At 40.6% G+C, this 16,933-nt stretch overlaps 1 protein-coding gene across 1 annotated transcript in view; it reads left to right on the plus strand.

Annotated features, from left to right (window-relative positions):
* csmd3b (CUB and Sushi multiple domains 3b) overlaps positions 1 to 16,933 on the plus strand; it is a 2,154,916-nt gene that overhangs the window by 1,390,511 nt on the left and 747,472 nt on the right. The window contains exons 8-9 of the mRNA XM_073038951.1: positions 3,344 to 3,431; positions 4,962 to 5,086. Of these exons, the coding sequence (XP_072895052.1) occupies positions 3,344 to 3,431; positions 4,962 to 5,086 (213 nt within the window). The remainder of the gene's footprint in view (positions 1 to 3,343; positions 3,432 to 4,961; positions 5,087 to 16,933) is intronic.

Genomic DNA, 16,933 nt, shown 5'->3' on the forward strand with positions numbered 1-16,933 from the left:
GACTTGTGTCCAAGTTTGCAAACAATACCATGGGCCGGTAGTGTCGAGAAAGCAGGGGGGCTGCAGAAGGACTTAGACAGATTAGGAGAATGGGCAAAGAAGTGGCAGATGGATTACAGTGTTGGGAAGTTTATGGTCAGAACAAATTCTTAGGCCCAGTTTACAGGAATTTACAGAAGTGTGTAATTTGATTGCCAGTCTTTGGGTGTGTTTGGCATCTATTGGAATAATTTTGAACTCTTGTAAAAGACTACAGAAACTAAAGTATTCCTGAAATTCTGCATTCTTTTTTGATCATTTTCAGTTATTTTGTGTAATCTGTACTAAAACCAACCTAAGTGCAAACTTGCGGAAACTTCACACCAAAAAAGTCAATTTCAATATAACTGATAAATTGTAGGCGAATCTCATTGATGCTTGTTCCTCAGCTTTACGTAAACCAGGCTTTGAAAAATTGGCACATCAGAATTATTATGCCATGTTTGCTTTTATTTAATTTGTCAAACATTTGAAGAGTACACACATTCTTCATGTTAATCGGTTCCTATCTGCTGACACTCTCTACTCCTGTCCTCAAAAGCTGTATAGGTTCTATACTCTGCCACCTGACATCATGTGAAACTTTACCCAAGATTCCTGATGCACACTGTAACTGACATGCGAGAACATTTCCCCATTACATCTTGAAAGAGTACAGACAAAATTTACAAGGACGTTGCCAGGACTGGAGGACCTGAGTTATAAGGAAAGACTGAATAGGGAAGGACTTTATTCCTTAGAACATAGAACTTTGGGAGGAGATTTGATGGAGGTATACAAAATTATGAGGGTAAATGCAAGCAGACTTTTTCCACTAAGTTTTGGTGAGACTAGAACTAGACATCATGGGTTAAGTTTGAAAGGTGAAATATTTAAGAGGAACACGAGGGGAAACTTCATTCATAGGGTGGTGAGAGTGTGGAACGAGCTGTCAGAGCAAGTGGTGGATGCAATTTTGATACCAATGCTTAAGGAAAGTTTTGATAGGTGCTTGGATGAGAGGGGTCTCGAGGGCTATGGTCCAGGTGCAGGTCAATGGGACTAGGTAGTTCAAATGGTTTAGCACAGTCTATATAGACTGAAGATCCTGTTACAGTGCTGTCATTTTCCATGACCCTGTGACTCTATCTTCCCACTAATCGTTGATTCCAACCATCTGCCCTATTAGTGCAGACACAATAGGCTGAATGGCCTGATTCTACTGCAATGCTTTGTGGTCTTATGGTATTATTCCTGGCACATCACAGAAACCAGTCTCCCCTCCATGAACTCGGTCTATACTTCTTGCTGCCTCAGTAAATTAGCCAACATAAGTAAAGATCCCACCCACCCTGGACATTCTCTCTTCTCCCTGCCTCCATCAGGCATATGATAAAAATGTATGAAAGCGCATACCACCACGGTGAAGGGCACCTTCTACTTTGGTATTATAAGACTATTGAATGGTCCTTTAGATAAAAGAGGAACTCTATACCTCATTATGATATTACACCTCATTGTCTAACTGTACATTCATCTTGCTGTTGGATAAGTTTCAAGGATTTCATGTTAACACTAATTCCAAATATAACATTGTACAGCAGGGGAACATCAAGATTAGTGTAATGCTTTACCATGCCAATAATCGAGTTCAACTCCGCTGTCTGAAGTTGAGTTTGTATGTTCTCCCTGTGATAACTTGGGCTTCCTTGGGTGCTGTAGTTCCCTCCCACAGCCCAAAAGATATTCGAATCGTGATTAGCAAGTCCTAGGTTTGCTATATTGGCGGAGGCAGTGTGGCGACACCTGCGGGCTGCCCCAGCGCATCCTCAGGTTTTGTTGGTCATTGACGCCTTTGACACATTTCACTGGATGCTTCAATGTTTCGATATATACGTACTGTACAAATAAAGCAAATATTTATCCTAAGCTTAAAAAAAAATGCATGGAGTCTTCTTTTAAATGCACTCACGTTTTCTCTAGGATTAGAACATTAAGATCTGAGGGCCTAAATTTAGGGTGAGAAGAAAATGATGTGAAAGGAACCTGAGGAGCATTTTCCACACAGACAGTGGCACATACTTGGAATAAGTTGCCAAACGGAGTGGTTGAGGCAGGTGCAATTATAACAGGTATAGTACTGTGCAAAAATCTTAGACACATAGGGTGCCTAAAACTTTTGCACAGTACTGAAGTGATTTTATGTATTGCATTGTATTGTTGACACAAAAAAACAAACTTCATGACATATGTGAGTGATGATAAACCTGATTCTGATATGGGTCTTTATTGTTGGCCGAGAGCAGGAAAGGATCAGGGGAAGGAATCACGGTTGGGAGAAGGGAGAATGCAGGAAGCACCAGAGAGACGGTGTGTAATGATCAATAAACCAATTGTTTGGAATCAAATTACCTTGCCTGGTGACTCAGGGCTGGGTGTGTATGCGCCTGCACTACTCTCTGCCCTAGCACTCCTTCTCTACCACCTGCCCATTCACCTCCCACAGCCATTCACAACATGGTTTGCTCCTGCCAGATTTACAAACTTGCTCTCTGCTCCACGTTGACAAATACATTACTGCACAAAATTCTTAGGCAGCCACTAGGGACTATATATATGTCCCTAAGACTTTGGCACAGTAATGTTTATGAATAAGAACATTTGAGAAGGAATAGGGACAGATGTGGTTGAATGGGACCAGCTTAGTTGTGCCAACAGGGATGATTTGGGCCAAAGGGCCTATCATCATGCTGTTTGAACCTGTGTCAGACCAGGTAATGGGTTAATGACTCTGTGACACAACGTATTGGAACTGTTGACCCACAGCTCCAGTGACCAATTCCAATCCTTATCTCCAGCGTAGGTTCCACATTTGTGTGGGTTCCCTCCCACTTTCCAAACATATTTGGGTTGTTGGGTTAATGGGCCCTTGTGTGTAGATGAATGGCTCATTCTGGGTATATTTAATGGGAATGTTGGGAGAATTTAATTGGTTGGTTGGATTGGATTCGTGTAAAGATGATCAACATGGACCATTGGGCCTGATTCTGCATCATTTCTCTCTAATGATAGCAAGATTTGGGGAAAAAATAATATAATTAATGCTACATGTGGCAATGCATTTGGATGGTTTGATGAAGTGCTTCTCAAATGCATATTCCTTCTTTAATTAGCGTCTTCATATCTTAAGTATTTTTGCTGGATCACTTAAGTATCACTTTTTTATTATTTATTTCCATTTGTTTTGTGACCAAAGCACAACACAAGAGAAATAATAGGAAAAAAGAATGTTGATGGAATTTTTCCTGTTTGCAATCTTTTTCAGTGAATGAGGGAGGAGTAAAGCACCCATCCAACTCGTGTCCAGATCCCGGAGAGCCAGAACATGGAGTACGAATTGGTTCTGATTTCAGGTAACCAGTTGTTTGGTGCCTTTCTGTGAATTGCAATTATGTCAGTAGTGCAGCCAGCTGCAAAATTTATTCTTCAGCTACTGCCCCATCACATGTCCCCATCGTTTCCAAAATTCAAAGTGAATTTTATTATCAGAGTACATACAGTATATATCACCACATACAACCCAGAGATTCATTTTCCTGCAGACATACTCAGCAAATCTATAAAATACTGACTGTAACAGGATCAATGAAATATCAAGTAGAGTGCAAAAGACAGTGCAAATGCAAATATAAGTAAATAGCAATAAATCGCGAAACGTGAAATAACAAGATAGAGTCCTTAAAGTGAAATCATTGGTTGTGGGGACAACCCAATGTATGAGTATAGTATCCTCTTATTTTCAAGAGCCTGATGGCTGAGGGGTAGTAACTGTTCCTAAAATTAGTGGTGTGGGTCCTGATGCTCTTATACTTTCTGCCTGATGGTAGCAATGAGAAAGGAGCATGGCCTAGGTGGTAAGGATCTCTGATGATGAATGCTGCTTTCCTACAACAGTGTTTCATGTAGATGTATTTAGTGGTAAGGAGGGCTTTACCAGTGATGTTCTGGGCCAAATTCACTACCTTTTGTAGGATTTTCCATTCAAATTTCCATTGGTGGCCCCATATCAGGCTGTGCTGCAGCCAGAAACAGGCTCTTCAGCCCATCTAGTTCATGTCAAAACTAGTCAAGCTTGCATGCACCACTTGTGCTGGCAGCTTGTTCCACGATCTCACCACCCTCTGAGTGAAGAAAATTCCACTCATGTTCTCCTTAAAGTTTTCACCTTTCACCTTTAACCCATGAACTCTGTTTGTAATCTCACCCATCCTCGGTAGAAAATGTCTGCTTGCATTTTACCCTGTCTATACCTCTCATAATTGTGTATACCTTCATCAAATCTCCTCTCAATCTTCTATATTCTGAGGAATAAACTCAATCTTTCCTTGTAACTCAGGTCCTCCAGTCCCAGCAAATTCCTTATAAATTTTTTCTATTGTCTTTCAAACTTATTTACATCTTTCCTGCAGGTAGGTGACCAAAACTGCACACAGTATTCCAAATTAGGCCTCACCAACGTCTTATACAACTTAAACATTACATCCCATCCACTGTACTCATTACTTTGATTTATGAAGGGCAATGTGCTTTCTTTATATGTTTCACGTATATATTTCACATGCATTTCAGATTTGAGACACTACACCATCATGAAAACAGCCCCATATCAAATCAGCTTGATTTGGCTGGTAAAAAGGGGTAATAATATCCATTTAGTTAATTTGCACCCTGGTTTCTAATGTGACTGGAATATGCACTGGCTGCTATTGTTTCAATTGTATGCAAAGTGCTTCTATTCGATAGATTTTGATCCTTATCTAAGGATTACTAGTCAGTTATAAAAAATACGACCAGCAGAGTATTTTGTGTCTATTTTAAATGTGTAGTTCTAACATAACAAAGCACGAAAGCTAACACTTTTTTTTCATCTCTTCTTTCTGAAGTCTTGGATCATCGGTCCAATTTACATGTGATGAAGACTTTGTTCTGCAAGGATCCAAAACTATCACATGCCAGATAATTGCTGAAGTTTTTGCAGCATGGAGTGACCATAGACCAGTATGTAAAGGTATGAATATTAATAAGATTCACTTCTGAGATCTCTTAATCCGGTTATAGTCGTAGAGATCTGACTGTGGTGAGTTGTACTAAGTATGAGCTGTGATCAAGTATTTCAAAATCTCATCATCAATCTTCAACTCTTGCTCTCATGAAATTAATATCAACTGGAATGGTTTTCTTCCAATCATTAATCTAATTTGATCTCTTTCTTGTCTCTGAGCATATTCTGTGTATGCTCATTGTATTCTAATGCAATGCAATACGAATATGATATAGAGTAACCACACAAAATGCTCGAGAAACTCAAGTAGTTCAGGCAGCATCTATGGAAAGGAGTAAGCAGTCAATGTTTCAAGCTGAGACCCTTCACTGGGACTGGAAAGGGAGGGAGAAGAAGCCAGAATAAGAAGACTGTGGTGGGGGGTTGGTGTAAGGGACACTAGCTGGGAGGTGATAGGTGAAGCCAGGTGAAGGGGAAGGTGGGGGGAAGGGGGAATGAAGTGAGAATCAGCAAGATGATTAGTGGAAAAACTAGAAGGATGAAGAAGAAGGAATCTTATTAGAGTGGAGAGTGGACTATGGGAGAAAGGGAAGGAGAGGCACCGGGGAGATGATAGATTGGTGAGGAGAAGAGAAAGAGTAAGAAGGAACACAGAATGGGGAATGGAAAAAGAGAAAGAAAGGCAGATAAATTACTGGAAGTTAGACAATTCGTGTTCATGCCATCAGGTCGGAGGCTACCCTGGTTATGAATTGTATTTTGAATATTTTGATTTGAACATTGTGTTTATGAACATAATATCCAATTTTTCATGTGATGAAGATGTTCATAATCTTCCACAACCTTCTAGGGAAATCAGGCAAGGTTATCAACTTTTTTAAAGGTATGGACATTTGGATGCTGATAGCAATGACTCCTCAGACAGACAGGGAGCCTGATCAGTTCCTGGGTGTTCTGAACTATTTTGACCCAGAAACCTTGCTTCAAATCATTGAAGAAGGATCCAGGATCTTCGAGCAGGGAGAGTGAACCAGCTGAACAAAAATGGGCAAAAGGAGCATTTTGTGATGAGGGTATTGTGACTTTGAACAAAATTGCCAAAGAGATAACTTGCAGTGAGAATGTTATGACTTTGAGAAAGGATGTAGCTAGCTTCCTTATCTTTTTTTCTCCAGTCCTGTTGAAAAGTCTTGACCCGAAACATCAACTGTACTCTTTTCCATAGATGTTGCTTGGCCTGCTGAGTTCCTTCAGCATTTTGTGTGTGTTGCTTGGATTTCCAGCATCTGCAGATTTTCTCTTGTTTGTAAATGGATTTTAATATGAGGTTGGGCACTTTGGCAGGAGCAAGGTATAAGGTCATGCACTTAAGCAAAAGCAATCAAAAGTCATTATTATCTAACTGGGAAAAGACTGCAAATGGTATGTGACCAAATATAGCCCATTCCACAAGGTAATACCTGAAAAACTGAATGTGGTCATGAAGTCTTCATTCAGCAGCACACAGGTGAGCTTCCTTGAAAAAGGAGAGATCCGAGATTGCTGCTGTGAAGACAATCAGGACCTCAGTCAGGTCAATCCGGGATCTGAGAGTCAGGTTAGTAGGTAGGGATTGTCATTGTTATGTGCAGTGGGATTCCTATGGAGAGAAGATATTTTATGTGACTCATCAGAGCTGAGTCCCATGCAGATGCAGCACCACTAAAACTTCTGTAAATATTAAGAATAAAAAAGTGACTATATTATTAATTAAATGATTATAATTGTAGATTACTGAATAGAAAACAGCATTGTGACCTAATTTTTGTTGCCTTCAAGTTTAGAAACATTTTGTTGGTTAGAAACTTCAAATTGAATAATATTACCCCTCAGTCATCAGGCTCTTGAACCAAAGGGGATAATTTCACTCAGCTTCTCATGCCCCATCATTGAAATGTTCCCACAACCTATGGACTCACTTTTAAGGACTCTTCATCTCATGTTCTTGATAATTATTGTTTATTTATTTATTGTTATCATTGTTTTCAGTTTCTATTTGAACAGTTTGTTGTCTTTTGCAGTCTGGTTGAATGCCCAAGTTGGTGTGGTCTTTCAGTGATTCTGTTATGGTTATTATGGGGCAGCATGGTAACGCAATGGTTAGCACAATGCTTTACAGTTCCAGCGACTTGGGTTCATCTCCCACAGATGACTGTAAGGAGTTTGTACGTTCTCCTTGTGACCATGTGAGTTTCCTATGGGTGCTCTGGTTTGCTCCCTCAGTCCAAAGACATGCTGGTTGGTAAATTAATTGGTCTTTGTAAATTGTCCCATTATTAGGCTAGGATTAAAAGCTGGAATTACTGGGCAGCATAGCTCAAAGAGCCAGAAGGGCTAATTCCATGTTGTATGTTAATAAAAATATTAATTAAAAAGATTATTTATTATGGCTTTATTGAGTATTCCCACAAGAAAATAAAACTCAGTGTTGTACATGGTGATACCGATGAACTTTGATAATAAATTTGCTTTGAACTTTGAATATGGCCACACAACCTTTGAGACGTTTCTGCTGTTTAATAAAGCTAGCTTAATTCATTACCTTCATTTCTCAGTTGATTGATTCATAAATCTTTGATTCAGAAGCATATATATAAAATCATATGTGCAACCTACATGAATAATGCTTTCGACTTATAAAAGATATTATGGCACCTGATGTTTTAATTGTCTGGTTGAACAGTCTGAAGGGAAACTAATCAGCCTGATAGGATCTAGTGCTTTCCTGGCAAATATGACAAATAAACTCTTCTCCACTTTCCAGCTGGGTACAGATATGGATTATTAGCGACATTTTGATACCATCTTCATGGCGGAGTTTGTCATTGACATGTCGGTTATACCTGATCCCAGCTGGAAGTCCGAGAAAAGTTTATTCACCTCAGCAATCATAGTCACCTCATGGAATATGAAATGTAACGTTGAACAGGTTCCCAATGAACATTCTGCTGTTCACTTTCACTTGATTTTGAACAACTGGGTCTCTGCCATCTGCAGTAGTCCATTATTAAGATCAGGAGATTCCTAGTTAACGAAACTAATGAGTCGCTTTGTGAATAATCCTTTATGGACAGAGAGAATAAAGTTTGGGTGCCCCAGTAATGTAGCAGCGCAACGCTATTACAGCCTGGAACATCAGGGTTTGAGGTTCAATTCTGGCATTGTCTGTAAGGATTCTCTGTGCATCGTCCCTGTGGAATGTGTGGATTTTTGCAGGTTCTCTGGTTTCCTCCCACAGTCCAAAGACATATCAGATAGGTCAGCTGGTCACTGTAAGTTGTCCCGTGATTAGGTTAAGATTAATCCAGATGGTCAGGGTTTGTTGGGCAGTGTGGTTCGAAGGGCCAGAAGAGCTTGCTCTACACTGTATTGCTAAATAAATAAATAACTCATTTCCATGAGCAGGTAGACCAGTCTTCAGTGCATTGAAATTTTAGGTATTTGTTTGGCAGAGATTAAGCTTAGGGGTTCCAAAGTAAGGAAGCATTCTCAAAATAAAAACTATATTCAAGGTTCAAGCAAGAGGTGTCATGGCATCACCTCCAGTGAGGGATTATAAAGATGTTCACATCAGCTGCATCATGACACGCACCAAAGACTGTTGCTAAATACTAGAGGAAATCAACAGGTGAGGCAGCATCTCTGGAGGAAAATAAACACTCAATGTTTCAGGCTGACATCCTTCATCAAGAATCCACTAACCGCTAGAGTGATTACTATTTAATCTTCACTATTCCCAAAACCCCAAAATATCACCATCAGCAGAAGCATCGCAGCAACTAATCAATTGCAAACGTAGGATGTTCCTACTTGGACACTTCACCTTCTTTAAAGGGAAAAGAAACAACTCGGCAGCTACCTGAAGACAGAAGTTCAACTCGTGACTTAAAGGTAGTTGAAGATAGTGCAGAAGATATAGCCATCCTTGTTGCGTAGTTTGTTCAGGACTGTAAAAGTCAATCCCAGGCCAAATGCCCAAAATCCAACTGCAAATATAACTATAAATGAAGGTGAACATTCAGAGCAGTAAATAATACCTGGAAGGATCATTTCGAAGACATCTTCAATTGCAAGCATCTACTGAGTATCTTGACTCCATTCCTCTGGAAATATTTGGGCCTGCCTTGCTCCTACTCCTGACCTGCATGAAGTTGTGAAGACCATATCCTAAATAAAATAGGGCCAATGGATACACTTGAAGCTACCAATCCCAAATTATAACCGCGTAGGAAAAGGCAAATAGGTTTGATTGTGGGAATTACAGAGGGTCTTTTGACTGTCTACCACATGAAATACTTGGTCAGATCCTCTCAATAACTCTTCCCAGTAACCAGAAAGTTGTTCCCCAAAGTCTATAGAAGTGAGGCAAAGTGGCATCAACTCCAAGGACCCTATACAGATTACAGAGGAGAAGGTGTTTGCTATCTTAAGGCAAATCAGGGTGGATAAGTCCCCACGGCCTGACAAGGTGCTCCCTCGCACCATACAGGAGGTAAGTGCAGAAAATGCCGGTGTCCTAGCAGAGATATTTAAAACATCCTTAGCGATAGGGAAGGTACCAAAGGATTGGAGGATAGCCAATGTTGTTTTAAAAAGGCTCTAAAAAGGAAATTAGAGGCCACTGAGTCTGATATCAGTTGTGGGAAAGTTATAGGGAGGTATTTTAACAGACTGGTTATATAAGTAGTTGGATAGACATGGATTGAATAAGGATAGTCAACATAGCTTCATGCATGGTAGGTCATCCCTAACCAATCTTATAAAGATTTTTGAGGAAGTTACCTGGAAAGTGGATGAAGGCAAGGCAGTGGATGATGCCTTCATGGACTTTAGTAAGGCATCTGACAAGATCTCACATGGGAGGCTGATCATGAAGGTTCAGTCACTCTACATTCAAGATGAGGTAGTAAATTGAATTAGACATGGGCTTTGTGGGAGAAGCCAGTGAGTTGTAAGGTAAGGTTGCTTCTGACTGGAGGCCTGTTACTAGTGGAGTGCTGCAGGGATTGGTGCTGGATCCTTTGTTGTTTATCATCTATATTAATGATCTGGATGAAAATGTGGTTGTCAGCAAATTTCTGGATGACACCAAGATTGAGGGTATCGTGGACAGTGAGGAAAGCTATCATGGCTTGCAGAGGGATCTGCATCTTCTGGAAAATGGGAGATGGAATGGGACAGACAGGTGCAAGGTTTAGGGTAGGTCATACAGAGTGAATGGTAAGGCACTGAGGAGTGTGGCAGAACAAAGGTATCTGGGAATACAGGAACATAATTTGTTGAAAGTGGTGTCACAAGTAGATAGTGTTGTAAAAAAAGCTTTTGGCACATTGGCCTTCAATGTATTGAGTACAGAAGTTGGGATAACATGTGGAAGCTGTATAAACATTGGTGAAGCCCTCCAAAACCCTACCATCTATGTACCTATCCAAACTTCTCTTAAATGTTGACATTGAGCTTGTATGCACAACTTGTGCTGGCAGCTCATTCCATACTCTCACAACCCTCTGAGTGAAGAAGTGTCCCGTCATGCTTCCATTAAGTTTTTCACCTTTCACCGTTAACCCATGACCTCTAGTTGTAGTCTCACTCAACCTGAGTGGAAAAAGCTTGCTTTTATTCACCCTATCTATATCCCTCATAATTTTGCATATCTCTATCAAATCTCACCTGAATTTCTACATTCCAAGGAATAAAGTCCTAACCTATTCAATCTTTCCTTATAACTCAGGTCCTCCAAACCCAGCAACATCCTTGTAAATTTTCTCTGTACTCCTTCTTTCCTGTAGGTAGAAATAATCTTGTTTGTTTAAATAATTAATTACAGGCTATATGTAAAAATATAGTGCTTACAAACAAGAGTGCTTAATTAAACTATATACACACACACACACACACACACACACACACACACACACACAGACACAGACACAAGATTACTCAAATATTATTGAAATATTAAATACACAATTATTGCTTGGAACTTGGATGCACATGCACCTGTTTTATGCACAAAACACAGGCAAAAACCATTTTGCATTTGGAAATTTTTGGGTGTAAGTTCTGCAGATGAGGAAAATGTGCCAAGCACTCCATGCACGTCTTACTTTTGCTGTCATTTGTGCATGTTTTATGATGGCATCAATGCATGTGACAAGGAGCAACTCATGCTGTGCCGGCGAAACTTTTCAAACTCACTGGAAAGATAAGTGAACTACTGTCAGCACCCCAGGCTGACACTCCACTGTTACTTCAGACAATTCAGCAGTGTACATTGGGTCAGCCATTTTATCAGGAAGCCATCAGTTAAAGTGTCCCCAATGGGACATCAGTGTCCTGGCTCTCATAGATCACCTAAACTGTTGCAGTGGCAAACATGTACTTATCCTTTTTACCTGGCAATGAGTCTGATTCCGTAGCTCAGAAGGGAAGTGTGGGGAGCGGTGGGGTGGGGGGGAGGAGGAGAGAAGAGGCGAGCTGTAGTGGTTAGGGGAACAGACAGGTTCTGTGGACGAGAACAGGATTTCCGGATGGTATGTTGCCTTCCGGGTACTTGGGTCTGGAACATCTCAGATTGAATCCATAGCGTTCTTCCTGTAAGTGGGAAGGTGAACCAGAGAGGATAACATGAGGGGGAACTTCCTTACTCAGAGGGTGGTGTGAGTGTGGAATGAGCTGCCAGAGATAGTGGTGGATATGGGTTTGATTTCAACAGCTAAGAGAAATTCGGTTAAGTACTTGTATGGCAGGAGTATGAAGGACTATGCTCTGGGTACAAAATAATAGCTTGGCACTGATTAGATGGGCCAAAGGGCCTGTTATTGGGCTTTGGTGCTCTATGACTCTAAAATAAATTGCCTTGAATTTATGCAAATTAGGAAATGAGCAAATTAGGCAAAACTTGACATCCTGATCAAAATCTTGGGCTGAATTGTTATCTCACTTCATGATCTGATGCAAGTTGATTACCCAAATGTCACACAACATCATTTGAATTGCCAAGAGTTGTGTGAAAGAGCAACTTTAGCAGCAAGTTCAGTTCATGAATAAAGATCTCCTTTCAAGGCTTCCTGAACAACCTGTACCAGATAAACCTATTGACAGTGAGACAGACATTGATGAGGCAGTACAATTTCCCATTGAATGTTTAAATGGTCTATTACTACCTCAAAGTCTCAAAATCGACTTTATTGTCATTTGTGTTAGTCCATGTATGCACAAGAAATGCTTACCTGCAGCAGCATTTCAGGCACAAAGCATTATATTCATTTATTTATTTAAAGAAACTGCTAGGGAAATGGCCCTTCCAGCCCAATGAGGCTGCACTGCTCAATTTCAGTTTCAGCGACAGGTTACTATCGATGCAATGCTCCTCAGACAGGATGAAGAGGTCAATACTCCCCAATGCCATTAGACTTTACAATTCTACCGCCAGGACTTAAGAACTTTTTAAAAGCTATTATTAATGCTTTTTGAGACGGTGATTTAGATGCATATCATATTTTTTTACTGAGTTAAGTATTGTATGTAATTAGTTTTGCTACAAGTGTATGGGACATTGGAAAAAAGTTGAATTTCCCCATGGGGATGAATAAAGTATCTATCTATCTATCTATCTATCTACACACTGGTGACCAATTAACTTGATAAACTGTACACCTTTGGAATGTGGAAGCACCCAGAGAAAACCCACATAGTCACAGGGAGAACGTAGAAACACCTTACAGACAGAGGAGGGAAATGAACCTCGGTCACTGATGCTGTAAAACAAACACTGCCAACATCATTTGAAGCTCAGATGGAGGTATCTAGTAAAGTGGCCACTGACTGTATTGCAGATGTTGGAAATCTGAAACAAAAAGAGAAATTGCTGGAATTGTTCAGCAAGTTTAAGGGGGGTTTTCTTCACTCAGAGGGTCGTGGGAGTGTGGAATGAGCTGCCAGCACAAGTGGTGCAATTGAGCTGGATTTCAATGTTTCAGAGAAGTTTGGATAGGTACAGGGGTGGCAGGAGTATGGAAGACTATGGTCCCAGTGTAGGTCAATAGGAGTAGGCAGCTTAAACGGTTCAACACAGACTAAATGGGCCTTTCTGTGCCTTACTTGTCTACGACTCTATGACTTATTTCTATGGAGAGAGATTTTATAAATGCTTCAAGTCAATGACTTCTAATTAGAGAGAGAGAGAGAGATCTTCAGACAGAAAGCTTCTGACCTGTGATATTAATCTTGCTCTCAAGATACAAGTAGTAATTTGCTTTCCTGCTTAGTGAGGTAATTGCCGAACTATCACAGCACTCTCGCTTTCTAACTAACTAGATTCCACTGATATCCACTGCTTTCTGGAGTAGAAAATCCAAAAATATTCCCATTCTTTGGATCCCTATCTTGAGATCCTTTCCCCTTTGTCTGGTAAAATGGACTTACGGCAACAATTTCACAAGGCCCATATTGTGGTGAGTGTGTGGAATGGGCTGCCAGCAACGGTGGTGGAAGCAGATATGATAGGGGTCTTTTAAGAGACTCCTGGATAAGTACATGCAGCTTAGACAAATAGAGGGCTATATGTAACCCTAGGTAATTTCTAAAGAAAGGACATGGTTGGAACAGCTTTGTGGGCCAAAAAGCCTGCATTGTGCTGTAGGTTTTCTACGTTTTTTATGTTCCTATGTATTGCCAGTGATATTAAACCTGACTCAGATTTTGATTCTGATTCAAGTTTATTGAAGAAGAACTTACAGGAATTCAGCTCAGAAACAATGAAAGGATGGTAGTGTATTTCCAAGTCAGGATATTTTGAATTTTGAAGTATCAACACGATAATAAGCACTTTCAGCCCAGCCAAGCACTGCTGTCCAATTACACCCATGTGAATAATTAACCTACTAACCTGGACATTTGGAATGCTGGAGGAAACCAAAAGACCATAAGACAGTTCTGCTCTACCATTCCATCACGGCGAATCTCGTATCCCACTCCACCCCATACACCTGCCTTCCTTTGATCCCCAGACCAATCAGGGAACTATCAACTTCCCCCTTAAATATACCCACCACAGTCAGTGGCAGAGCATTCCACAGAGTCACCAATCTCTGGCTGAGAAAAAATTACTCCTTACCACTGTTGTAAAAATTCACCACTCAGTTTTGAGGCTGTGCCCTCTAGTTCTTGATACCCTCCCCCCCCACATAGGAAACACCCTTTCCACATCCACATCCACATCTAACCCTTTCAACATTCAGGTTTCAATGAGATCCCCACACATCCTTTTATATTCCAATAAGTACAAGCCCAAAGCTGCAAAACGCTCCTCATACATAACACACTTTATTCCTCGAATCATATTCATGAACCTCCTCTGGATTCTCTCCAATGACAGCACATCCTTTCTGAAATATGGCGCCCCAAACTGTTGACAATACTCCAAGTGCGGCCTGACTAGTGTCTTATAAAGGCTCAGCATTATCTTCTTGCTTTTATATTCTCTTCCCCTTGAAATAGATGCCAACATTGTATTTGCCTTCTTCACTACAGACTCAACCTGTAAATTAACCTTCTGGGATACTTGCATGAGACCTCCAAATCCCTCTACCCCTCTGACGTTTAAACCTTCTCCCCATTTAGATAATAGTCTGCACTATTGTTCCCTTTATGAAAATGTATTATTATACGTTTCCCAATACTGTATTCCACCTCCCACTTTTTTGGCTTGTTCTTCCAATTTGTCCGGTTGCAATTGTATTGCTTCCTCAGCACTACCTATCCCTCTACCTATCTTTGCATCATCCACAAACTCTGCCTCAAAGCCAGCAATTCTATTATTTAAATGATTGACAAAAAATGTGAAAAGCAGCAGTCCCAATACTGAACCTTGAGGAATACCATTAATCACTGACAGCCAAACAGAAAAAGACCCTTTTATCCCCACTCACTGTCTCCTGACTGTCAGCCATTCCTCTATCCGGGCCAGTATCTTTCCTGTAACGCCATAGGATTCTTTAGGACCTGTAATGCCATAGGAGTCAAAGAAGAACGTACGAATTCCATACTGACAGCAGCAAAATCAAACCCAGATCGCTGTCACTGGCTCTGTATTATGCTAACTACTATGCTATTGTGCCACCCAGCAGTTAACTTATTGACCATACTTGTCATTGGGATATGGGAGGAAATCAGACCATCTGGAAGAAACACACGCACACACACACATGGTCACACGGAAAACATGCAAACTGTGCACACAGACACAGACGCAAGCACGCACACACACGAGTCTCTGTATGCTAATTTGCCAAAGCACCAATTCTAATTAATAAAGGGAAACCACATTCCCTACACTAACGTGATTGCCAAGTTTCTGCCTGTTAAAGTTTATCAACATCTGAATCTAAAGCAGATTGATACTTAGACAAGTCCTTATCAAATGGGATTATTTGTTTCTGAGTGATGGAGATTCTGTTAATTAATCAGTGCCCAAGGCTGGTAGTGCAACTAGAGGATACAGTATTTAAAAGTTCAGGTTTTCATTTGTCCACTCAAATATGTTTATTAAATTTCTTGTGGGACTGTATCTAGCTCTTTAGTACTGATCTCTTATGACCTCTTGATCTCTACTTCCAACCCTTTAGTATTGACCTAGTTATAGAGTAATAGAGTCATAGAAAAGTGCAGCAAAGAAACAGGCCCTTCGACTCATCTAGTCCATGTCAAACCATTTAAACTGCCTAATCCCATCGACCTGTACCTGGAGCATAGCCCTCCATACACCTGCCATCTGTGTTCCTTTCCAAACTTCTCTTAAACGTTGAAATAGAGCTTGCATGCATCTCTTGCACTGGCAGCTCATTCTACATTCACATGACCCTCTGAGTGAAGACATTTCCCCTCATGTTCCCCTTAAACTTTTCACCTTTCACCCTTAACCCATGACCTCCAGTGGTAATCCCACTGAACCTCAGTGGAAAAAGCCTGCTTGCATTTACTCTATTTTTTTGCTCTCTTTTTTCTCTACTTATGTAATTTGACTTTTTATATATTTTTCTTATTTTAATTTATAGTTGTTTTATATTATGTATTGCAATGTACTCCTGTCGCAAAACAACAAATTTCACAACACATATGCCAATTATACCTGATTCTGATTTTGATCATCTCCTTTGATTGTTACCTGGAACTGTATCTGGAGGACCCCTTCCTCCATGGTTGTTTTGAGATCAATCCAGTTCCCATTTCCTCTAGCGAGGCCTTCTGTGCAGTGTCCATGTTATGAGGAGCTTCCTCTTTTTGTTGCATAAAATGTCCGTAAGGTCCTATGTGAAGTGCAGCATCTGTTGATTCTAAAGTTCAAAAAGTTCAAAGTACATTTATTATCAAAATATTATATATACTACATACAAGCTTGAAAATCATCTGCTTCCAGACAGCCACAAAACAAAGAAATCCAATAGAAGCTATTAGAGAAAAGAATACCATCAAGCACCCAATGGGCGGGGGGGGGAAACAAATTGTGCAAACAATAGAAGTAAGCAAATAATATTCAGAACTGAAGTTCACAAAAGTGCGCCCTCAGCCACAATGTGAGTCATCACTGCAATTGATCCAGGAGCCCTTTAGTTACAGGCCACGGCCTCAGTTTAGCACAGAGATGAGTAAATCTCATGGAGCAGTGAGCTGTACTGGCTGATCCCTCGCCTCCAGCTCCGACACCCTGACCCTTTCAATCCGACCCATCGCTTAATCGTCCAAACCTTGGGTCCTTCCTCGCTCTTGAACCCAGCCCTGGGTTCTGAGATATATGTTTGTAATGCTGCTGGG

This window comes from Hemitrygon akajei, chromosome 1 (genome assembly GCF_048418815.1).
Source record: "Hemitrygon akajei chromosome 1, sHemAka1.3, whole genome shotgun sequence".
NCBI lineage: Eukaryota > Metazoa > Chordata > Chondrichthyes > Myliobatiformes > Dasyatidae > Hemitrygon > Hemitrygon akajei.